Source organism: Mytilus californianus, unplaced genomic scaffold (assembly GCF_021869535.1).
Source record: "Mytilus californianus isolate M0D057914Y unplaced genomic scaffold, xbMytCali1.0.p SCAF_4, whole genome shotgun sequence".
In the NCBI taxonomy this organism is placed as follows: Eukaryota; Metazoa; Mollusca; class Bivalvia; order Mytilida; family Mytilidae; genus Mytilus; species Mytilus californianus.
The window spans coordinates 26,806,391-26,833,057 of NW_026262690.1; the positions used below are offsets into that span (position 1 = coordinate 26,806,391).

The window sequence follows — 26,667 nt, forward strand, 5'->3', positions numbered from 1 at the left end:
GGTTCTCTAAAGGAAAACATTTGTATGTATTTCCCATAGGGTCCTATGTTAAACTAAGTCCCCGCTGACGGCCATCTTGGATGATGGATCGCCTACAAAGTTACAACACTTGGAAAGCACCTCATAAGAAACATTCTTGCCATGTTTTATTTCATTCCATATAGTGATTCTCTAAAAGAAGACATTTGTATGTATTTCCCATAGGGCCCAATGTTAAACTAAGTCCCTCTCTGGCGACCATCATGGATGATAGATCGGCTTCACAGTAACAACACTTGGTCAGCTTCTCATAAGGAACATTAATACTATGTTTTATTTCATTCCATTCAGTGGTTCTCTACAAGAAGACATTTGTATGTATTGTCCATAGGGTCCTTTGATAAACGAAGTCCCCCGCTGGCGGCCATCTTGGATGATGGATCGCCTACAAAGTAACAACACTTGGTCAGTACCTCATAAGGAACATTCATGCCATGTTTTACTTCATTCCATTCAGTGGTTCTCTAAAAGAAGACATTTGTATGTATTGTTCATAGGGTCCTTTGTTAAACGAAGTCCCCCGCTGACGGCCATCTTGGATGATTGATCGCCTACAAAGTAACAACACTTAGTCAACACCTCATAAGGAACATTCATGTCATGTTTTATTTCATTCCATTCAGTGGTTCTCTAAAAGAAGACATTTGTATGTATTTCCCATAGGATCCTGTCTTAAACTAAGTCCCCCTCTGGCAGCCATCTTGGATGATGGATCGATTTCAAAGTGACAACACTTTGTCAGCAGCTCATAAGAAACATTCATGCCATGTTTTATTTCATTCCATTCAGTGGTTCTCTAGAAGAAGTTCAAAATGTAAAAAGATAACGACGACGAAGGACGCCGGACGCCAAGTGACGAGAAAAGCTCACTTGGACCTTCGTGCTAGGTGAGCTAAAAATTAGTTATTTAATCCAGATACTTAAAGGCATTTGTCATTTTTAATAAATTCAAGATGTGTTAATTACCTACTTGGATCAAAGCGGAAATCATAGTCTCGCTGTATCGCAAAGGAAACTGTTTCAAAGTACTCTCAAAAGTTGTGCCAATGAGACAACTATCAACCAGAGTTGAAATGACGTCTATGTAAGCAATTAACTTTAGATACAATACAAAGCTTACAAAACTGTGTTAATGTATATCTTTTATACATATCTAACTTTGTAATCAAAGTTAAAGTGTCCCCATAACTACCATGACCTAAATATCTATACAGCATATTGATAATGTCGAATATAAAACCATGGTGTTGTTATCAAATAAAAATTAACATTGGTTTCATGGTCCGTTGTTTCAAACATAAACAAATTCATTAATTGTTATTTTGTCTTCTCTTCAGGCTTTCCCTCATACAAAACAGAAATAAAATCAATTAATACAGAAATATTCACAATAATAATGTGATTTTATAGGCTTGCTTAGTTATGCTCAAAGTTGCAGACAAAAGAATCCAAAATGCTATAAATGATAAAATAAACCAATTTAATATCTAGCAATAAAAAATGTGTTTTAGATTTGTGGAAAAAATAAATGGATTAAAAACTCATAAAGATTATTAAATAAGTATACTAAGTATGAGTGTTCCCGATGAAAGTAAATAGTACAGAAAACCGTTTCGAAGGCAACACATTTATGAGGTCATTTTTTCATTTATTTGTTTGTTTGGAGAAAGTAATTCGAAATGACTTTAATCAAATACATAGTAAGTCATATGATTTTATTATACTTTATGTCAAAATGTCAGATTTTGATTGGTTAATACGAGGGAGACAATTTACTCTATCCAATGGCAAATACTCTACTACCCTTCAAGGAGACGCTTGCTCAAGTGTGCGCTTTAATAAATACGGATTATTGTTATGTACAAGACGACATAGTTTATTACTTTGAATTTGAAATTTAATAGACAGTAATAACAGAACATTTAGTATAATAAATTAAATAACACATATCTGAGAGGGTGAGAGCAGATTGTTACCCCTCGAAAAGACATTGTCAACCTTGGCTTCGCCTCAGTTGACAATGTTTTCTCGGGGTAACAATCTGCTCTATCACCCTCTTAGTTATGTGTTATTTATATAATAAAGTATTCCTGTGTTTGATGAACAGAGCAGTATCAGAATTAATTACTATAAGACATTTTGTCTCATTCACGCAAAAATTTCATCAACATCTATGAAATATAGATGAACAATCGAAATTGAATAATATTTAATCACGCAGATCTGACGTTTACTGAGTAAAAATGTTGTTAAAGCTGTTTAAAGTAAACAAAAAGTATAAATAAATACCACAAAGTTTTACCAAGCAACGACATTTTTGACACATGAGTCATTGACACCTTTTTTACTATACTTCATATCAAAGTTTCAGATTTTGATTGGTTGATAGGAGGAAGTCAACTTACTCTATCCCATGGCAAACACTTCATTACCCTCCACGGAGACGCTTGATCAAGTGTGCGCTTTAATAAATTCGGATGATTCTATGTACAAAACGTCACAGTTTGTTTCTTTGAATTTGAAATGTAATAGACAGTAATAACAGAACATTTAGTATAATAAATTAAATAACACATATCTGAGAGGGTAATAGAGCAGATTGTTACCCCTCGAAAAGACATTGTCAACCTTGGCTTTGCCTCAGTTGACAATGTTTTCTCGGGGTAACAATCTATTCTATCACCCTCTCAGAAATGTGTTATTTATATAATGTTGACCTCTAGATGTCTTTGAATTTTATCTATCGCGTTGCTGTTTTTGCATTGGCATATCCAACATATTTCCTCTTCATGATTTATTCATATGCTTTATAAAACAGTTCACTACTGGGCAATGATCACAAATAAGATATACTATACTTTTTTTCTTTTTTTCTATAAAAAGAGTTATAATAATGGAATATATTTCGGCGTAAAACTCAGGAAAAATTATGCATATTTAATGAAATAAATTAGCTGCATATGTTTTTTAGCAGAACCTGTTTTACATATTCCCACTTAATTCGTCTATCTGGACGTATAATCAATAATCAATTCTTTTGCTAAAGAGTCGAAATAACTTTGTTAATTCTGAACTAAAAAATCGATGGACGCTCTTAATGTTTTGTAAATCAAATTGCTTTTCTCTTTTTATCAATAATTAGGTCTTGCTACCTTTAAATACCTTTTCTAGAAAATAAACGTGTGAAAGGTGTGAATTGTACGACAAAACAAGGCAGCTTTTGATTTTCATGTACTTTAAATTGAATAGATTATCATACATTCAAGTATTTTTTTTTACCCCACCTTATGATCCGAACCTTCCTCATGAAGGTACAAAACAGAGACAGAAGATACTAAGGAGACATTCAAACTCATAATGCGAGATAAACTGATAGCGTCATGGCAAAAAACGAAGGACGACAAAAAGACAGGTTGACACAATATTACATATAACACTAAAATGTGAGAACACGAACCCCAACAAAACAGTGGGGTTAATCTCAGGTGTTCTGGAAGTGTATGCAGATCCTGTTCCACTTGTGGCACTGCTCGTAGAAATGTAGAAATGCACGAAGCATACACGCATCTGTTGCTTCGTACGTTTTCAAATTGGTAATATATGTGGTGCATATTTAACAAATATTTACAGTAAGTGATTTATCAATACAGAAACCGAATTTGTATTGGCTGCATGACTAATAGTCTCATTCCGTTGTATATTCTTAATCTATGTATAACGAGAATAGTTTTGAATTATTGACTCTACCAACATTATCCCCGCTTCATGCGAAATGTGAAGGTTACTTGCTTTCATCTCAAATACTTTTCAAAAACTGCATTCAATTCTATAATTAACCACAAGGAAATCCAATGTACGGTTCCTTTGAATGTGGCAATTAATCTACACATTAAGATGAGTCAAACTAGTATTTTCTAATTAAATTATAGAAACGTATTAAATATACAAAATCTTCAGAAACGTACCATTTTAACACTTAAAGATCAAATGGCTACAAAATCATATGATCAAAGTAAAGTGATCCAACTGCATATTAAATTCAACCCTCACGGTAAAAGCATACATTTGTTTCTTGAATATGATTAAGTAAAACTACTTTCGACAAATTGTGTGTATGGAATGTATTTGCAACATATTTATAACTTTAATCTTTGATTAAAAACTTACTACAAATTAATTTTTAATGAATTGTAGGTTGGAAACCGTTTCTCATAGTTTTAAGCACGTTTGATATAATTATTGAAAATTTAAAACTAATTCAAGAGTATTCAAAGATATATATAACGACTTTGTTCATACGAATCTGCATTACATGTATGCATGTGGTTCATAAACTTCAATGGACTTCACTTCAATTGACATCACCTTATTTTTTAATGGCAAAACTGAGTAATCCGATTGTTTTCAGGTAAATTCAAACCGGTTTTAGATTTAACAGGTGAAATAGTTTTACCGGTTGTTCGATGTTAGTGTCAGATTGTTCCTTTACCGTCGGCTTAGTAAACATAAATTTGAAGAGAATACCATTACGGACCTCTTGAAAGAACTACCGTGTTTTGGTCAAAAACCGTCATGCGTTGAGTAACAAATGTCAATCCATAATGATTGTGGAATATTAGACGTTAACACTTCTAAAAGTTCTTTGCATAATTGGTGTTTAAATATATTTTGGAACAAAGCGTTTTATAAGTATGTAGGGTGACTGATATTAGTGTTGTAAACTGTATAACAACGTACATAATCGGGTTGCAATATTATAAGCACATATATACATGTATAATGGTGATCGCTGTACTCTTCATTAAGTAGACATCGAACGTACATTTTGAATAATTTAAAATAAAAATTGAATGTAAATAATTATGTAACACAAGTGGTTCCGTTTTATAACTTGTTAAATTAAGTTAGGTTCATTTGTATAATTGAAGAAAAAGTAAGATAAAAGGTCATAAATAAAATTTGTCATACAGCTTGATATGTATTTTCGATGTTTAAAGAAGACAATGAATAAAAACAAATTCCTTCGACCAATAAAATAGATGGATGCTTTTTATATTTCATTAGTTAAATATTCTAACGGAAAGCTTATATGGAAACAAACTCATCATGACTTACTTATTATATGTACGAAAACATCTCAGGTTATATGCATATGAATAGTAAAAAGTAAACAATTTATAAAAAAAAGCTGCAATAAACATTAAACATACTTCACAAATTGTACCAAAATAGACAATCGACGTTGTTCCATTTAAAAAAAATAACATTGATTTCTTAAAAGTTTTGAACCGAAGAAACAAATTCAACAATAACCCGTAAATTTTTACTTCAAAATATTTTGGTTCCCACTCTTCAAAAATATATCAAGTGACATCCACATAAACGTGATGAACCGCAAATGAAAATAATACTTTATATAATATAATGCGTCCAAATCGCTTATCCTGATTAACATTTATCGAGAACTCTCAAAATCCCCAAAATGTGAGAGCCAAGGATGTATAAGAACAGAAAAACTTAAAAAAAGGAATGATATTATTATCAAATACCAGGATTTCGTGAAAGAAACTGTTGCATTAGCCACAAATTTCCAAAAATTTTGCGAGCTGAAGCAGATCACATTCAGATATATTGATGATGTTCTTCCCATTACCAATCTGACTTTTTCTGATTGGGTTCCATTGATATATCCGCCAGAACTAGAAATTATAGAAGCAACAAACACGACTTCCTTTGCCTCATTTTGAGACTAATACCTCGGATTTGACATGAGCGGTCATCTCAACAACAGAATCTATGACAAACAAGACGATTTTGATTTTGAAATTATAAATTTACCCCACCTTAGCAACGATATACCAACTTCAGCTGCATATGGGATATACATTTCCCCAACTCATTCGGTATTCAAGAGCTTGCAGCTGCTACTCAGACTTTATAAAACGTCACATGTGTCTGAGGGGAAAGTTGATGAACCAGGGTTATGTCAACGAACGTCTCGTTCTTTTTCTAAAAAAGTAAAAAAGAAGACACCGAGACCTTTTTGATAAATTTTCCGTATCAACTTCACAAATAATACATGATGGTCTTGTAGTATAGATTATGGGTACTGACGTTGTTTATCATCTTAACGTGTTATTTTGTTCTGTTTATTTTCTTTGTATATTTCTAACCTTTACTGTTAAGTCCATTTTTATTAAATCCTTTTGGCGTGGCGCGGAATTTATTCATCTCGCCATTCTTGTATTCTTTTCTTACATTTTTACTTATGTGCTTTGTCTATATATTTTTGTTTTTCTTTGTTACATTATTTTTTTTTGTATTTAAAGTGATTTTTTTTTAATAAATACTTGTTTATTCCAAAAATTTCCTGTTTAAAATTTCCTCAGTTGCCCAGGACTTAGGATCCCCGTTAACAATTAAACCAACTGCCCGTGAAGCAGGAGGCTAAAAAAAAAAGTCCAATTTGTTCTTTAAATACAACAATTTCAGAATTTATTACCAGAAAAAATAATATAATAATAATAATAATAATAGATATTCTTTTATATGACAATAAATGAAAAAGAACATCTTTCTAGAATGTAATACTAAATAATATGACATTATAACATAATCTAGTGCACCTCTGAATAATTGATTTCCTAACACAAATTAAAGAGACATAATAGACAGATCACATAACATCGCGACTGTTCTCTCCTATGCAGTTTGTTATTATTATAATTAATTAATGTGTTTGATTTTTCGTTGTCTATTGTATCATTAGATACTATAGTAGATAGCTAGATACAGATTTCAGATTGGTTATCATGTATGATTTCCAAAGATTCAAAATATATGTAGATGACATTTTTATCCCATCATATTTAATTTTGTTTCATATTTTCCACAAGGACCATTTTGTCAAAATAAAAAAGAGATTTACAAGTAAGTTTTGTTTCGATTGACCACTGTTATCTTCCAAAAGCATAAAGTGTTCTACATTTTCATAATTTAATTGAAAATTCTATCATATGAAAATATCTTTGATTTTACTAATGAATATTTTGGTTGTACTGCAAATTTTCAGTATTATTTACCGTTTGACAATTTTTTAAGCCTACTTTCCGTATATACAATATTGTGAATGCGTTTCCATTGGAATTATTTATTTTATTGCCAATGTTAGTTTTTTTCAGATTGTCCCATAATATTTTCTAATTAAAATCGTGCCCAAAAATGTCTTGCCATTTATTTTGACATTTTGGCCTATATCTTTATTAATTATGTCTCGAATATATTTGAGTTTCAAGTCTTTAGGTTTGATTTTTTTGTCGTTTCTACAGTACTTGCAACCTTAGGCGTTACTGTTTGACGGGAACTTGACTGATCGATGAATGATCGGTGACGGATGTTTGACTGATCGATGAATGATCAATGATCGATGACCCATAGAATCTGTAAGTTACGTCAAATAATCTATGTGAGAGTTACCGTGACAACGGTCAGCGATCGATCAGTAAATGCATATATAAGTTTACATGCGATAAACATGGACCTCTACGAAGACGCCTTTACTGGTTTATTTGTAATCAATTTGGTCGCAATAACATAAATAAAAAAAATATTTTTCATGCATTATATGTATTTTTTTTTCATCATTGGTTCTTTTATTTTTCTGCTAAATAAATTACATAAGTGCAGAATAATGTTATGCTCAGAATGTTCCTGTATCACTAAAAGAGATAAAATGTTATCATTTGAAATAAGTACCATATTTAGCAGTCATGCATTTTAATGTCACTAGATGATGAAAATGAAAATAATATAACAGTAAAGATACGTACAGTTTTGTTTGAGTTGACTAAGAGTGCAATATATTCTTTGTTTTAATCGAAATCATGAACCACCATTGGAGTTCAATACTTTTTGTACATCAGGATGTTTGGATAATATATGGTGAAATATATAAGAGAAAAGATATGAAAATTTTCTTTGCATTGTTTGATAATGCCCATATTTTGTTTTACTTTAAAATAATGCACTGTTGTTTCCATCAGTTGTTTTAAATGCTTCTTGATAAGTAATGATTTATAAAATTGTAATAAGATAAGGTAAAAAATACTTTTTTATTTTAATGGAAATATTGAACTGTCATTGGATTCTAGTTCTTTTTGTTCATCAGGATGGGTTTTTTTTCATAAAATATGATGAATATCAGAGAAAAGATGCTAAAATTTTGTTTGCATTGTTTCAAAATGCCAATATTTCATCTTTTTATCAAAACTAATGCACTGTTGTAGGCAATCAGATATTTCAAATGCCTCAGGCTAAGTTATTTTTATATAAATTTGAAGAATAAATAAGGATTAGATACTAAAACTTTTGTTTGTGTTGAATAAGAATTCAAACATTTTTTTTTTATTTAAATAGAAATCTTGAACCGTCATTGGATTTTAGTACTTTTCGTACATCAGGACGGGTTGTTTTTCATAAAACTCAATGAATATCAGAGAAAAGGTACTAAAATATTGTTCGAATTGTTTAAAATTGCCAATATATCTTCTTTTTATTAAAAATAATGCAATATGATTTGTAATAAGCTATTTCAAAGGCCTTAATATAAGGTTTTTTTTATAAAATTTTAATAATATAAGGATAAAAATACTAAAATTTTTGTTTGTGTTCAATAAGAATAAAATAATTTCTTTATTAAAATAGAAATTATGAACCGCCATTGGATTTAGTACTTTCTGTACATCAGGATTGGTTGGTTTTCATAAAATATGCTGAATTCTAGGGAAAAGATACTAAAATTTTGTTCGGGTTGCTTAAAAATACAAATATTTCTTCTTTTATATCAGAAATAATGCTACGTTATTTTCAACTAGTCATTATAAATGCCTTAGATAAGTATTTTTTTAACATGAGATATGAATAATATAAAGATACTTAAAATTTAGTTTGTGTTGAATAAGAATGCAATTATTTCTTTTTTGTTTCATTGTTTAAAAATATAAATATTTCTTCTTACTATCAAAAATAATGCACTGTTGTCAGCATTTATTTATTATCCATTTATTTGTATTGTAGTCCTGTCATGTAATGTTGCCAGTTTAGTGTTATATTTAACATTGCCATTAAAGCGGGAGGTTTGGCTAGCCAAAAAATCAGGTTCAACCTACCATTTTTTCTTCAAATGTCCTGTACCAAGTCAGAAAAATGGCTGTTGTTATCTTATAGTTCGTTTCTGTGTGTGTTGCATTTTAGTGTTTCTGTTGTGTTGTTTTTCACCTCTTATAGTTGATGTGTTTCCCTCAGTTTTAGTTTGTAACCCGGATTTGTTTTTTCTCAATCGATTTATGAATTTCGAACAGCGATATACGACCGTTGCCTCTAGTTAGCAATCAGTTATTTTAATTGCCTTTGGATAAGTTACTTTTTATAAAATTTGAATAATTTAGGGATTAAGATATTTAAACTCTTCTTTGTGTTGAATAAGAGTGCAAGTTTTTTTCATTTCATTAAAATTTAATTAAACAAAAACCATCTTTGGATATAATTATTTTTGTTGGGTTGTTTCCCAAAAACACGATGAATTTCTCTATTTTATTGAAAATAATTCACCGAAATTTGCAATAAATGATCATTTCATTTCATTTTTCAGAGCATTTTTGTCAAATTTATTTAACAATCGCGATAAACACCGTTTTAGCACTCATCGGGTTCGAAAAAAAAAATAACCTAAATATAAACGACAATCACAATTCTATAATAATATTTGGATTTAGTTTTATCTGCCTATTTCACTTCTCTTTTAACAAACGCACAATTTTAATTCTTAAAACTTTGCTGAATGATTAATAATAAAATGTCTAGCTTCTGTACTTGAACGATTCGTATTTTTCCGTGGCGCCTTTTTAATTAAATGAAACTAAACTCAGATTCCGTAATTTGTATGAGTTCAACTAGTGACGTAGTAGAGTTTAATCCGTCAGAAAGGTCAATCCGTCCGATCCGTCCAATCAGTCCGATCAGTCAAAGATTTTTACTATAAGTCAGACGAATTGGTGACGTGAGTTTGACAGGAACTTGACTGATAGGTGACTGATCGATGACCGCTGATTGATCGCTAAAATAGTTATGCCTAAGGTTGCAAGTACTGTATCTAATATGAGCATTTCATCAGAAAGTTTCAATTCTATGTTAGTTTTTTCATAAATATTTCTACCAGTTTCTAAAATTTGTATGAAATCGATTGGAATCGAACTTTTAATTCGTAAAAATTCGAATTCACAGTATATTTATAGATATTAAGATTATAACACAATATTGACTGCTAAACCAATTTTTGACATTTTTACCTATTACGTTTGTTCGTTTTCTCACACATTGTTGTCAATATATTTGAATTCTATGCGACTGTCATACAAGTGACAGGTTAAGCTAGCCACAAAACCAAGTTTACGGTCAAGTTACAGTAAATGGGCTATGTCTCAGATTTTGGTAAAAATTTTGCACACAACTTTGGTTCCTTAAACTATAACTGAAAATCGAAAAAAATGATGCATTTATCTCTTTTAATATCTAACATCTTACAGATTAAATTCTTTCAAAATAGGTGAATATTTGTATAGAAATATTTTATATCATTAAAACGGAAATTCATTTATCAACAACATATAGTTTTTTTTAAGAAAAATCTATGTATTAGAAATTAGAGATTTGATGATTTTAAGACAAATTTAAGATTTTTTTTCGTCGATACTATGTGCTTTCTATACAAATGTTCATCTATTTTAAACAATTCAATCTGTAAAATTTCAGATAATAAAAGAGATAAATGCATTATTTTTTTCGATTTTCAGTTATAGTTCAACGAGCCAAGGTTATATGCAAAATTTTAGCAAGATCTTTGACATATAATAGTAAGAAGATGTTGTATGATTGCTAATGAGACACCTCTCCACAAGAGACCAAATGACACAGAAATTAACAACTATAGGTCACCGTTCGGCCTTCCACAACGTCGAAATAATCGTAACGTCATCTTGTAGCAGGCCGTAAAACGCAGCCCATTTACTGTTCATTGACCTTAATCCACCATTTTCTACACAAGGAAATGTCTGTACCAAGTCAGGAATATGACATTTGTATTTCATTCGTTTGATGTTTTTGAACTTTTGATTTTGCCATTTGATAAGGGACTTTCCGTTTTAAATTTTCCTAGGAGTTCGGTATTTTTGTTATTTTACTTTTTGGTCAAAACCAAGAATGAAGATATTCTATATGCCATGACTTTGGTAAAAAAAATATTGAAAATCCATTGAAGCAGTAACTTGCAGTCGTCTAATGGAAAATATTTTAAGTTTTCACGTTGAAAAACGTATCTTGATTTCTATTGATAAACTCTACAGACTTATGTTAAAAAATATTATCATGGTCGCCTTATTTCACAATCTAAATAACATTTCTTTGACAAAAAAAGACCAAACGTAATTTTATATCAGCACTCATATCATTAAGAGATTAACTGAATAAGTTTTTAAACTCGTCGTTTTCACTTCAATGTCACTCTTAAAAGTCAAAAATGATTTTGGAGCTAAACATTTTCCTGTCCTTTTATTATCCATATCGGAGTTTCGAGGTTTGAATGTATTCATATATGGTATAATTGTCAATGAGACAACCTCCACCAGAGATCAAATAACGTAGAAGTTAGGAACTATATATTATGGTACGGCCTTCAACAATGAACAAAACCCACATCGCAAAGCAAGCTATAGAATGGACCTCAAAAGCACCAAGAGACCGAAATTCTATAGTGCAAAGAAATTTGTAAGATAAATATTCATTATTGTTATTTGAAATGGACTACTGAAAGTATCAAATCAGTTGGCATGATACTGAAATAACTCATGCGATTCTCTTCCAATAACATATGCATAGAGAGGAGTGTTAGCAACATTTAACTATCACTACTGTTTAGAAGAAAGTTCGTAAAAGTAAACCTGTTTCAAGGTGACCAAGGCGTTGTAAAGGTCCAAGTGCAACACTTTCCAATACTGTAGAAATCCCTAAAGTTTCCCTTTCTAGAGTAGAACAAGTTTCCTTCAGAGGAAACAAACAAAGTCAAGGACTAACTTGCTGCTAACCTCTATTGTGTTTTGTTACAAAGACTGATCCGTTGTTATAATATCGTCTGTATGGTTACAACTTCAAAGACCTGCCATTGGTCCTTCATATGGAGGCAGGTGACGACTTGGAGCATATATATTTTTTTCTTACAAGAATTGATAAAATTAATTTTGGACGCACTGAGACCCCTTGGTACATACTTGGTAGTATTTACCTGACAATTTGTATTTACCTGAATGATTCACATAAACTTAAATTGCATTTGCTATATACCTATTCATCTAAGTCGAAATGCTGTTTTTAAATTCTATTATCTGGTCACTGGATCTTGGACAAAGATTTTCTACTCTAGTTGATATCTCAAAGACAATGTAATTAAAAGAATAAAAAATCTAAAAATTCAAATATTGAAAAAAAACTGATAATTCACTCATGTCCACACTATACGGACTTCATATACAGGAGTGTGCTCCTTACGCAGAAACTGATTCAACAGAGATATGAGGAGGAAAGATTAAAAATGAAACTCCGTAAATTTTATGGACACCATCACGAATTGGTTGATCTATACGATGTGTCTGTGTCCAAACTAACTAACGACATTTTTACCACGTCTAGCATTGTGGTTTACCATCTACGTCGTCTGTCTGATAAGTACCGAACGTGACCTATTCCCGAATATGACTGTTTTGTCGAGTGTTACTTCGCATTGCTGTACGACGTGTCTCGGTATTTATATTTCCAACATTCATGTATTTAGTTATGATGTTTCTTTTGTTAGTTCGGTTAGATATTGTGTTATGTCTTATCGTTTTTGGTTTGAATTCTGTATTTTCGGTACATTTCACATATGTCTTATTTGTCAGTTTATTCGAGCTAATTTACATTTTCCATGGATAAAGTATTGTGTTAGTCCAAATAATTATGACGTCGTAACAGCATTAATTTGAAATAGCTTTTCAACACCGTCATAATCATGATAATTATTTGGACTAGTATTGTGAAAATAGTTGTGAATGTTTGGATTTCGTTCCATATAATTGTGTAAATTTGAAGATTATATATACGTCACAGAAATGCGTCACTGTTTGTACTGCTCTGTGCAGTCGTAAATGGGAGATGTCCGTTGTTATTCTGCGGTTTACATGTTGAAATGTACTATTATATTATTTATTTATGCATTTCCCTGTGCTGAATGTTCTTGCGTGTGTATGTACTGTATTCCTGTCACATAGTGTTGTCATTTTAGCGATATTCTTTAACTTTGTGATACAAGCGGGAGGTTTGGCTAGCCATAAAATCAGGTTCAACCCACCATTTTTTATTAGAATGTTCTGTACCAAGTCAGGAATATGGCAGTTGTTATCAAATAGTCCGTTTCTATGTATGTTGGCGTTTGTTTTTGTTGCAGTTCAGTACTTCTGTTGTTCCGTTGTTTTCCTCTTATAGTTGATGTGTTTCCCTCGGTTTTAGTGTGTATCCCGGATTTGTTTTCTCTTAATCGATTTATGACTTTTGAACAGAGGTATACTACTATTGTCTTTATTTATTAGAATTATCACATATTCAAAAAAAGATATCATCAGTTTTGATTTCGAAATAATCTAAATACTCACCCATGTTCAGCGTCTTACTTAGGCAAATATTCTCTGGAAAAAATAAAGTGATTATATCAATAATATTTTAAACACACATGCTGAATGTCGATTCCCATGCAATATTCTATGCTTAGATGAACATCATATTATCCTCACAGGTTATTAGAAAAGTGTTGAAAAGCAGAAAAATCTATTATCATCATATTTTTGCCGTAAATGACCTTTTTCGAGCTCTTCTAGGCAAAAGATAATTCCTAAAACATATGAAACTTAGGGAACAAAATGTAAAAACTTCTTATCAAACAAAGGTTTAGAGGTAATTTACATACTTTTTTGTTAAGCAAAAAATGCAATTCTTTTATGATGTAACAAAAGGATGATAATGCTGTAAAATGTAACAATTTCTTAGGGAACCATGTTATAACTAAGATTTGTTTATCAAACTCTAGTAAAATTTGTGTTATCGTTTAAAACTGTAAAACTATAATCAATATACATTGTTATGGTAACGAACGTCTATGAAGGTTTTACAACTGCCCATAATACCACATCTACAAATATCAATCATTTAAATTTAATAAAATCGTGAATTTCAATATGCGATTTATACAAAAAGGATTTTATTTTCACTTTGTAATCATGATTGAAATCATAAGTAACTTAACTAGAAATCCAATGGCAAATCAGAAAGTGCGAATCAATTGGAAACCATACACTTAAGGAAAGTTGAAGCATAAAAACTCTGAAACTTCGCTCTTCAGCTTTCTCTATGTTGGAACGCTTGTCTTCATATTTAACATGTCATACGTCTTATTCTTTATGTCAAATAATATTAGATCATTTTGCTGTAATGATCATGAGAATGTTTTGTTCCATTAAGTAAAACAATACTCCATTTTTAATATGCTAATCATTACAATTCAGATAAAAAATACCCTGATGTTTTACAAATAACACTAATATGATGTATCTAAAAAAAGAAGAAAATGTATGGTGTAGTAGTTGTAACTATTTTTCAATAATCAGTAATTTAATTTTTTATGCATTTGTGCAATGTGAAAAACCTAAAAGACAAGTTTTCAAATCAAATAATATACTCCAATGTAACTTCACTTTTATTTGATTAATCTAATATGTTTTCTTTTTTTCTTCTTTTCTGGTGACTATATGTTATACTGTGGATTCATTATTATTCGTTGGATACCAATTTTCGTGGATTTCGTGGGAACAGGTGAACCATGAAATTAAATGATCAACGAATACCAAACTTTCTATAGACTTGTATGCATACTTCGGCAAAACCACGAAATTAAATATCCACGAACATGTATGTTTTCCTTAATCCACGAAAATTGGTACCCACGAAAATAAATGAATCCACAGTAGGTCCTTTATTTATCTTATTGTTTACTATGATATTGGAAATCAAATGATAAGTTTTTTCCATGTGTACAGTTACAAAACATACCGAAACACCAAAGTTGAGCCCTACAATCACTACTTAAAGCAGAAATCGTGCATGTATAATTTCCTTAAAACTTTTTGTCCATGTAAAAACAGGCGTTTCTCAAAGTTTACATTTGTTTTTACATATAACATCTAAAACTCTCCTTTTGTAGATAGCAGTGTTTTGGGCAACTGTATGAGCTGTCATGATTGGTTTTTTTTATGCTCGTGAATGTTGATCACTTAGCTGACTTCATTAACTGGGTCGTTTCTTAAACAAAAACAGAGTTATGAGGACTCACTAAAATCGACATAATATAGGTTTTACAGTCATCCATCACGAATTGGTTGTCCAATATCAGGTGTCGGTGTTTCAACTGACTGGCAACATAATTTCGCCGTATTAGATCTTTAGAAATCAGTATAGTCGTCTGATTTATAATTTTACCGATTGGGACATTTTTACTGAGTGTGAATTCGCATGTTGGGTGATGTATGCTTACACTGTCGGTGCACCCGGTCTTGCTTAGTGGAGTTCATGCGATTTGTTTTTTTTTTTACCTTGATCTGTCTCTTCATAATAGATTTACGAGAGTTGATCATCGTTAAACTACTGCCGTCTTAATTTTTTAACAATAAGAGTGATTGTACTTGAACGAATTACAAAAAAGCTTTCTTTAAAGTTTGGTTTGATTTGGTCTAAATGTAATTTGTTACCATTTTTATCTGATTTGTGAAATTTTGTATTTTAAAATACACACAACGTTTTATAGAGCTTTTGATTAGTGGTTATCAATATTTATTCTAAACGTTTTTGGTCTCGTTTTTCATACATCATTAGTTGTTATCCATTCATTTGGTGTGTTTGAGCTTTTGATTTTGCCATTTGATTAGGGACTTTCCGTTTTGAATTTTCCTTGGAGTTCTGTATTTTTGTGATTTTACTTTTCAATATTCAGATGACAGACCATCAATTTTTGCTGACATCTTTGAAGATAACCAATTATCCATTTATGACCTTATTCTGACAAAAAATGCTCCGTTTGAATAAATGGTCAACAGAAATACATGTAGTACGGACGATAAGCTTTCGAATGGTATACGATACAGCGCTTTGTAAGTTGGGTCCATTACAACTCCCCTAATTGTGTGTTACATACAAATGTTGAACAATACGATGAGCATTAGATTGTAATTATGAAACTATATGTAATTTGAGACAACGTTGATGCAATTGTGTTTTACAACAGAGATGACATATGAAAGATAATATTTCTAATGATTGCAATTGCAAATTTTTAAGTGCTATTTGCTTTTTGATCCATATCTACCACAGTTTACAACAGTATTTTTTTAAATATAGAAAATTTAAAGCACTTCCTTTACTATTCTAAGCATTTATTTAATTGCGGACAACAACTACTTTTAATGATTTTTGTTTTTTGTTTATAAATGAAGCTTTATTGTTCATTGTAATTAAAGTTAAGATTGATATTAATATGTTTTGAAGTGCATATTATTTCGTAAAACGTTCCAATTTTCTATAAAGTAATTTTTGAATTATTTACGTTTTATGGACAAATAAGTTTATCTCGGTCTGCAATCTTAGACATTATTGTACGCTACAATTGCGATGAGTTATTCAATTTGTATAATAAACAAGATACATTTATTAAGATACTTAACTATGATTTGAATAACAACAAAAATTGTTAGATTGTTACTGTGACTGTAAGCTGACAACCTGCCCATATCTCAGAGTGAGTCTGAGCATATTCAAGGTGTGATCAGATAGGCAAACTATCATAAAATGGACGGGATACAAATGATTGCAATTATAACTATAGATTTTACGAAACAAGTGAAAGTAAAGTATAAAAATATTCTCTGTAAAAATAAAAAAAGTCAGATATATTTCAACAATCTATTTAACTTGAATCTAGTGACAGGTATTTCATTTAAAAAGAAAGAAAAAGGAACAGTACATTCATTTGTGTATTGAATAAATAGAAAATAAGTTATTCATACTAAACGATCACTGAAATTGACATCAACAAGAATCCGGATTTTTTAATTAACAAGTTACGCTTGGAGGACTTAGTCTAGTTTTTCAACAGAAAATCTGCATTCCTATGGGAACCATCTGTATCGAGCTACGCCCCCAAGGGTGACTGGGGAATAGAAGTATGGTCACCATTGGTCTTCCTCGGACCGGCATCCGTTTGGCTGTGCGGGATGTACAAATTTGCAGCCACGTCCAGTCAGAATGGGGACGTTAAATCCGATGCCTCGTGTAAAGAGAGTGCCACGCTCTTTGAACGTTAAGAACCCTTGCAACAACTCTTTGAGGGGTCCGTAGGTGACCTGTTGCAAGGCTAAATTTCTGTCCCTATCCAATATACCCTCATTTCCCGTGGCAGTCTAAATTTCTCCGACCTTAATCCCAGACGCCCCTATCACAGAACCTACCTATTGTATTTATTGTTAATTTGTTCTCGTCCTGAATATGCATGAAATATTTGCCACTGGACGTTAAGCAACCAACAATCAATCAATCAATGTATCGAGCTACTGATATAAGACAGACTTAATTTTTGAGTTTCTAAAGAAAAATGAAAAAAAAAAAATGCTTCCACCTTTATTCTTACGTTCTGCCATATAGATGGTGTACTTTAAATCTATAATTCATAGTTTTAGTTTTAGTTCATGTTGACTGGACCACATTTTAACTTACATGTATAAATTGACATTGACGGTTGAGACCTAAAAGATACGACACAATAGTTGTTAGACTGTTAACGTTCAATTTCTTGGTAGCAACATTCCATCATATTGTCTATACATCTATAGCATCAAGTTTTTAAAAATGGTTAAGTTGAAGTCATTCCTCCTTCGAAAGTTTTATGACGTCATTATGATCTGAGTGACCGTTATGGTATATTTGTGTCACAGATGACTGACCTCGAAAATGTCCCTGTTGTCCCAACAGCAATCCTGTCACTTTTTACTTCGATCGTGACTTTACCGAATACAACTTGTCATCATATTGTTTACAAACAATCAAAATATCACGACGGGTGCACTATGCAAAACAGGAACTATTAACTCAGCCGATTTAATTTTTGGTTTTTCGTGAGGCTCTTGTTGCTCACTCTTTAGTTTTCTGTGTGGTGTTTTGTTATTGTTATTTTGTCTTGTTCTTTGCAATGGTATTGTCTGTGTTTATTTGACCTTCATTTTTGTACCTTTTCTCTTTTTTAACGTTTGAAAATAATTAGGCATGTTTATCAAAGTCATTCTGATATCAATAATGAAAAGTTCCACTCGTGTTTGTTTTGATAAAATCTTTCATATCGAATTAGGATAGGTATGTCGGTATCTTGAATAAGTTTTAAGCATGGAATTTTCTGAATTTCTTTCATGAAAGTGTTAAAATACCTAAACTTTATTTCAGCGAAAGACTTGGTAGATTCATTTACAGAAGAACCTCCTCTAGTTTACCATATATTTATAATATCGTAAAATCTAATCTCGCGCAATCATTTATGAGACTTCTTGAAAATTGCTAAAGTTTAATACTAAATGGATTGGTTTAAGTATACGTATATGCATTTGATTAAACCAGGGTTGGCAAAAACCCGGGTTTTATGAGTATTGCCCAGCCCAGTGGGAAATACTGGGATAACACGGGTTTTACAGGGTTTAACCGGGTAATACTGGACAATATTGGGTAATATGAAATACAAGTCTGAATGTTTTAAGAGAAGCTTTATATAGTCAGTGCTTAATTTTAAATGCAATATATATAAAATACACATGATATATGTAAAAAATTATACTTTAATTTTTAAGTTCATTTTTTTACAAATTTTAGAAAGTATTGGTCCAGCAACTCTAAGAAATATAAATTCGAACAGTTTTCTTATTATGATTTATAGATAGTCCTCCAAAACATTTATTAAATTGCTATTTATTCTGTCTAAATTGGTAAAACTTAAAGCCATTAAGCCATAGTCAATTTTGTAAACAATTAACTATTAGTAAGGAAATTGGACTTTTCAACAATTTTGTTATTCAATTGCTGAAAGTGTTTACACAATTTTAACATACTTACATATAAATCACTAATTAATAAGTGATTATTCAGATTTGTTTTTACTGCATTAATTATCTTTACAAATGTGGGTGACATGTTCCCTTAGGGTGTTTATTTAGCAATATAATGTGTAGCAATTAAGATTTACACTAGAATTAATTTCTTCAAAATTTGGCAACTAAAAATTTGCACAACATAATTGTAATTTTGTCTTGAACTCTATCCTTTTTTTTTTGAAATTTATAGAAATTTATATGTGACGTCACATTGTGCGTCGATCTCTTCGGCTAACATATAATACGTTGTTCGGCTGTGCCTTTTTTATGTGCTGATTTAGGTTGTTTTGCGTATTTGTTTTTATTCTGTAGTTAGTCACCACTTCGGTGTTAACATGTATATCTATTATATAGCCATTTTTATAAATTTACTGTTTGCAAAAGTATGAATTATTCTAAATACTAAGGGTTTTCTTATCCCAGGCATATAACCTTAGCCATATTTTGCACAACTGTTTGGAACTTTTGGTCCTAAATGCTCTTCAACTTTGTTCTTGTTTTGGCTTTCGAACTTTTTTGATCTGAACGTCACTGATGGGTCTTGTGTAGACGAAACGCACGTCTGGCGTATTGAATTATAAGCCTAGTACCTTTTGATAGCTATTATTTGTGTGTGTCTCTGTCCTGTATGTCCTCCCATTTATTTGTATTGTAGTCCTGTAATGTAATCTTGTCATTTTAATGTTATATTTAACATTGCCATAAAAGCGGGAGGTTTGGCTAGCCACAAAACCAGGTTTAACCCACCATTTTTTCTTAAAATGTCCTGTACCAAGTCAGGAAAATGACCATTGTTATATTATAGTACGTTTCTGTGTGTGTTGCATTTTAGTGTTGTGTTTCTGTTGTGTCGTTGTTCTCCTCTTATATTTGATGTGTTTCCTTCAGTTTTAGTTTGTAACCCGGATTTGTTTTTTTCTCAATCGATTTATGAACTTCGAATAGCGGTATACTACTGTTGCCTTTATTTTTCCTATATAGAATTATCGGAGACAAGGAAGAATTGAATTTTTTATCCTCTGAAATTGACTCTCTAAGTTTATCTGTATTAGATGCATATATTTAGCAAAGATACTATAAAACTACAGTATTTCTTTACTTTTCTGTGTAAAAATAAGCTTAAATAATCTTATTGCCCAGTATTTAGATATAAGAAGATGTGGTATGAGTGCCAAGGAGACAACTCTCCATCCAAGTCAAAATTTATAAAAGTAAACCATTATAGGTCAAAGAACGGTCTTCAACACCGAGCCCTGGCTCACACCGAACAGCAAGCTATAAAGGGCCCCAAAAATTACTAGTGTAAAACCATTCAAACGGAAAAACCAACGGTCTAATCTATATAAAAAACGAGAAACGAGAAACACTTATGAACCACATCAACAAACGACAACTACTGAACATCAGATTCCTGACTTAGGACAGGTGCAAACAATTGCAGCGGGTTTAAACGTTTTAATGGTACCAAACCTTTACCCTTTTTCTGAAACAATAGTGTAACATCACAACATAGAAAGACACACTATAAAATATCAACAGAAATGGCTTAACTCAATCAAAGGACATTTTAACACCAGTGAACATACACTGAACAAATAAATTTGACCTACGATACAATGTAAATACAAAATAAACAAAGTAAGGGAAGAAGAATAAAAGTAACATGTTATAACGCTATGAAATGTTAAACAATTGAAGAAAACCAATATGCTCGAACAAAAATATCAGCCATTTGCAATTACTTTAAACACAGGTAAATGAAAATAAAATTGTTGTTAGGTATACGTGTACAGTTCAAATAGAGAAAGGAAATATTTATACAAAATAAATAATTTTGATGTTGATAGTACGAAGTGAAAATTTATAGTAATACCAAACACTTATCAAAGCTGGTATATAGACCAGATATAACCCTGAATAACATTAAATAACAAAAAAGCATTACAATTAGTATCAACAGGTCAAATAAACAAGATAGTACGATTTGAGAGTACTCGCAGTTACTGACAGATAGTTTAAAGCCAAAAACAATTAATAATAAAAAAATCATGCATCAGAGACTAAAATCAACTAAAACACATCCCAGGGATTTAGTATTTTAACGTCATGGACAGTCAAAGAAGACATGACTTGTGCAATGCCAAAAATAAATGTATCGACAGGCAGTAGGATAGTTAGAGGTTTAACCTCTTTATAGATCAAAATGAACGTGGGTGTGTTTTTATACATCCCGTTTGAAAAGAATACAAATTTAGTTATGTTTTAATTTGCTGATGACAAAATCGATATTAGTGCCAATGTAAACTATATTCAAAGATCTAATTACAACATTGGTAAGATAACCTTTACTAATAATAGTTATCAAAGGTACCAGGCTGATAATTTTGATACGCCAGACGCGCGTTTCGTCTACATAAGACTCATCAGTGACGCTCCGATCAAAAAAGTTAAAAAGCCAAACAAGTATAAAGTAATAGTTTGTTTAAAGGTTCGATGAGTTTACACGGATCACATAGTGATTTCCGCGCTTAAAGTACAATATTACCGTAAAATTTAGGATGTGAAATACTGTTTTTAATCAGTTTTCTACAGGTACAGCCAAATTTACTAATCAAATCTTTGTATCTATGAAACAATTTAGTAAAAGTATTACGTAATTTATGGTAAAGAAATCCCTGACTTAATAATTTACCATTGATGCATTGATTACGTTCGTTAAACTATATAACATCACTACACACGGGCATAACGAACGAGTTGGGATATATAAACACCGTATGATGGAGCCAAAGGAACATCGCCGTCTAAAAAAGGAAAATTAACAATAGGGAATGCAAAGTCGTCTCTTTTGTCGTAAATTTTCGTATGGAGTTTTCCTTTAGAGATTGAAATGTCCAAATCTAGAAAAGGACAACTACTGCTGTTTATGTTAGATTTAGTTAAAGTAAGTTCTATTGGGTAAATTTCGGTAGTATATTTAGAGAACTCTGGATTATTTAACGAAAAAATATTATCTAGATAACGGAAGGTATTGTAGAATGTATCAACCAAATGTAACAATGACGTGTCTTTACTGAGTTTGGTCATAAACTGAGATTCATAGCAATACAGGAATAAATCTGCTATTAAAGGGGCGCAGTTAGTGCCCATAGGAATACCTACTACCTGTCGATACACTTTATCGCCGAAACGTACATATATGTTGTCCAGGAGAAAATTTAAAGCTTCAATCATATCTTTACATTTCCAGTAAGTGTATCTAGCATACTTTCCTTTTTCGTTACAGAAAAGGCTTTAAACGAGTTACAGCAAATAAATTTGTAATGAGTTTTTTCAAAAGACCATTTAATTAAATATGAAAACTTTGTCTTGATAAGATTGTGTGGAAGTGTAGCATAGAGAGTAGAAAAATCATAACTGTCAACAGAATTAAAAGGACCATCAAAAGCATCTATTTTATCTAAAACCTCTAAAGAATTTCTAACACTCCAAAAATAATTAATATCATTATTTTCATAAGCTTTATTCCAAACAAAAGTTAATAACAACTTCTTTGATAGTAGTAAGGGAGGTAGTTAGAAGCACTGGTAGATTGGTAGTAGAACACTTACTAGATGCGGAGATGAAACGGAATTTAAATGGTTTCTTGTGCAATTTAGGTAACCAGTACATAGTAGGGACTTTCAAATGTTCGGAAGAGGCTTTAAGCTGGGTAGTGGCAGTGATATGCAGTATTACCCATTTTAGGGAGTATTGCCCAGCCCGGGAAAACCCGGGTAATACTTTGCCAACCCTGGATTAAACATGCGAGTAATCTTCTGTTTACTCCAACAACAAAATTTCATCATAAATAATTCAAATTTAACACATGTTTTATCACCAACCGGAAATGCATTAAACTGCTAAGTTCGAAATATAATTAAAGTATTAGTTGTTTCGCTTTTATTGAGAATAATATGTCCAAACGGAAATTGACGTAATGTGAATAGCATTTCAAAAATACATTGTTATTTGTTTTTTTGGTATAGGTTGTAAATCTGCCCTCTCCACACGGTTTATGCAGTAGCAGAGAGCTGGATTATATTGACAGATACTCACAAGGAGCTTGTAAACTGGACTGTCTATCACATACTGCTGCACAAATGTGTGGATGTAGACATATTTACATGCCATCAAAAGACGGTTTGTTTTTAGCATTTAAAAACATTCGCTCATTATTATAACAAAGAGAAGGGAAAATATGTTTCTAATACATGAATATGTAAGAACGCAAACCTTGTCACATGGATTTAGTTGATTTATTTCAAATATGTGAGCCTCTTATTTTGGTTCCTGTTTAATTGAAGTATACCCCAGATCTGCTTCCGGTTTCAAATTGTTTTAGTTGACCTACAATGAGAACCCCAAGGGATTATTGAAAAAATAGTTTCCTGATCCAATTTTAATTTCCTAAAAATTGAAGATTTAATTTTCTATCATATTGCAACCTTAAAAACAAACCTTCAGTTTTATATGTTTTATAACCAATACGCAATTAAGAATCATGGTTTAAGACTCTCACCTTTAATGCATTTAGTGAGAATGTTTAATTCATCAGATCATGTTACTTATCACTTAACATGGCTATCGTAACACAGGCGTTATGGACTACTAATTCTGTAAAGACTCTAAAAACTTCTGTAAAGGTCATAGAGTGGCTAAACGTGGAAAACAATAACAATACATTAATAAATGCCACTACTGTTACAACATGTGTAAAAAAGAAAACTATTCAAATGAATCAATAACAAAACTCTTAAAAAATCATATTACATGTATGGTACAGATTTTGACTGAATGATCGAGTGATCATGTATATTGTTTACTCTTCAATACTATTTAGTCATTTTAATATCATTTAGTCATTTTAATATTATTTAGACATTTCAATATTATTAAGACATTTCAATATTATCTAGACTGTTACATACTCCAGCAGTAGAACAAAACTCAAACACAAAATTATAAAATGTTGAAGAAAATTATATTTGTTTTAGGTTACCCACCAGTTTGCACGATCAAGCAATACTACGGCTGCTTAAAACAGATATTGGGTATGTGATACAATGAAGTTGCGTGGCTAAAAATTAAGAATGTCAGGCATTGTTGTAATTATTTTTTTCACATCGCACAGGAGCATTTTCATTCACTTGGCGGACATCCCCAAAAACAATAAGTCAAATTGTTGCAAACTTTATTCTTATTTATCGGGAGACTTTTTTTTCAAAACTATAAAAACAAGTTTCCTTAAAATCAGCACAGTCCACTGATGAAAATAGAGCATACTGTTTGACATCCCCCCCCCACAAAAAAAAACCCAACAAAAAACTCCGAGGGTACCAGGGGTTCAAAAATTTAAATACGTTTTTCGATGTGAGGTGTATGTATACGTCAAAATGAATGTGTCACTCTTTCTGTACATTAAACGACCCTTTTAACAAATCTTTAAGGGGTCTGTAGTGACTTTTTGGATGGTAAATGTCTATTCTTATCAACCATTTACTAATTTTCATGTTGAATTCCTTATTACCCACCATTCATCCCAGTCGACCCAATTGCATTTGTGATAAGATTGATATTTTATTTTATTTTCTCGTCCTTAAGGGAGCGGCGAAGGATACCATAGGGACAATCAAACTCATAAGTCGAAAATAAACTGACAACACAATTGCTAAAAGAGAAAATGACAAACAGACAAACAACTGTACACAAAGCACAACATAGAAAACAAAAGATTGAGCAACACGAACCCCACAAAAAACTGGGGGGAGGGGGATATCTGAAAACGATTTATGAGCATTTTTTTTTTGATAAACATTTTTAATCGCGTTTGTGCATTTGTGGCGAACAATCCTATTTGATGACACAAACTTGTATCGTATCCATAAACCAGAAGTGTTAACCAAGGTATAGGAATTCGGTCATCCCTAGATCTCCTTCCATCAAGCAAAAACACTTTGGGTGTACATAATTAATAAATTACACAGGCATGTCCAAAGCCTGAAGCATCAAAAGCAGTAAGCAATATAACTTTATTATGAAGATAATTTTAATTAAACTTTTACGGTAATTATTACTTAGATTTTTTCAATTTGCCAATAGGAAATGGGAAAGACAGACGTGTACTTACTTTGATGTATATTCTAAGAAAACAATGTCCATATATACTAATTAGTTTTTAAGATTTGTCCCCACATGATCCATTTTGGAAAAATTGCGATTAAGATTTATAATTGACTAGGATCTTGCACTTTTTGGGGAAAGTGGTAAAATTAACCAGGTTAAACATCGTGTCAAAAATTGAACTTATACGACAGTCAGCCAGAAAGGGACTAACTCGAGAAAGTAGATAAAAAAGAATATGTCACGATCTTTGCAAGTTACAAAATCCTGTATCTAAGCTACAAAAGAGCAGGCCATTCACTTTTTTTAATTCACAGCAATTGAAATAACAGAACATAAAAATGTAACTCAGATACATTTTGTGCTTCTTTGTTAAATGTTTGTTTGCTTTGAGATGACTGCTGTACCCATATTTTGACAATGTTACCTATTATGTCTGTTTTGTTCACGCATCGTTGTAAATATAATGGAATTTGATACGACTGTCATACAAGTGAGAGGTTTAGCGCTATAAAACCAGGTTCAATCCACCATTTTCTACATTTGAAAATGCCTGTACCAAGTAAGGAATATGACAGTTATTGTCCATTCGTTTGATGTGTTTTATCATTTGATTTTGCCATTTGATTAGAGACTTTCCGTTTTGAATGTTCCTCGGAGTTCAGTATTTTTGTGATTTTACTTTTTGGTATTGCACAATTAAAATTAAGAAAATAAGGAGATGTGGTATGATTGCCAATGAGACGACTATCCACCAGAGACCACGTAAATAAGGTAGATGTTAACAAGGATAGGTTACCATACGGCTTTCAACAATGAACAAAACCCAGACCCCATAGCAAGCTATAAAGGGCCCTGACATGACAAATGTAAAATGATTCAAACTAGAAACCAACGAAAGTCTGTATCCAAACATCAAGGTATATTTATCAATTTATACATTACTGAGAAATCACTGGCAATTACCCGTTATTTTCTCCCCAAGAGCAAATTGATTATTCATTTGACTTTCAAGCATGATACACATGTTTGCCTTGACGTATTGACTGTTATAGATTTTTGCTAAATGTCTATTAGTACCAATATGGTTTTTGATTCAGTTAATACATAGTTTTGTATTCTGAGTTAGATAGTCCTTTCATCAAAACAA

General features: G+C 31.5%; 1 protein-coding gene across 2 annotated transcripts in view; it reads left to right on the forward strand.

Annotated features, from left to right (window-relative positions):
- LOC127737821 (uncharacterized) overlaps nt 1-26,667 on the forward strand; it is a 96,666-nt gene that overhangs the window by 23,193 nt on the left and 46,806 nt on the right. For both annotated transcript variants that reach the window (XM_052248755.1, XM_052248754.1), the window contains exons 6-7: nt 23,384-23,537; nt 24,392-24,448. In XM_052248755.1, coding sequence (XP_052104715.1) covers nt 23,384-23,537; nt 24,392-24,448 — 211 coding nt within the window. The remainder of the gene's footprint in view (nt 1-23,383; nt 23,538-24,391; nt 24,449-26,667) is intronic.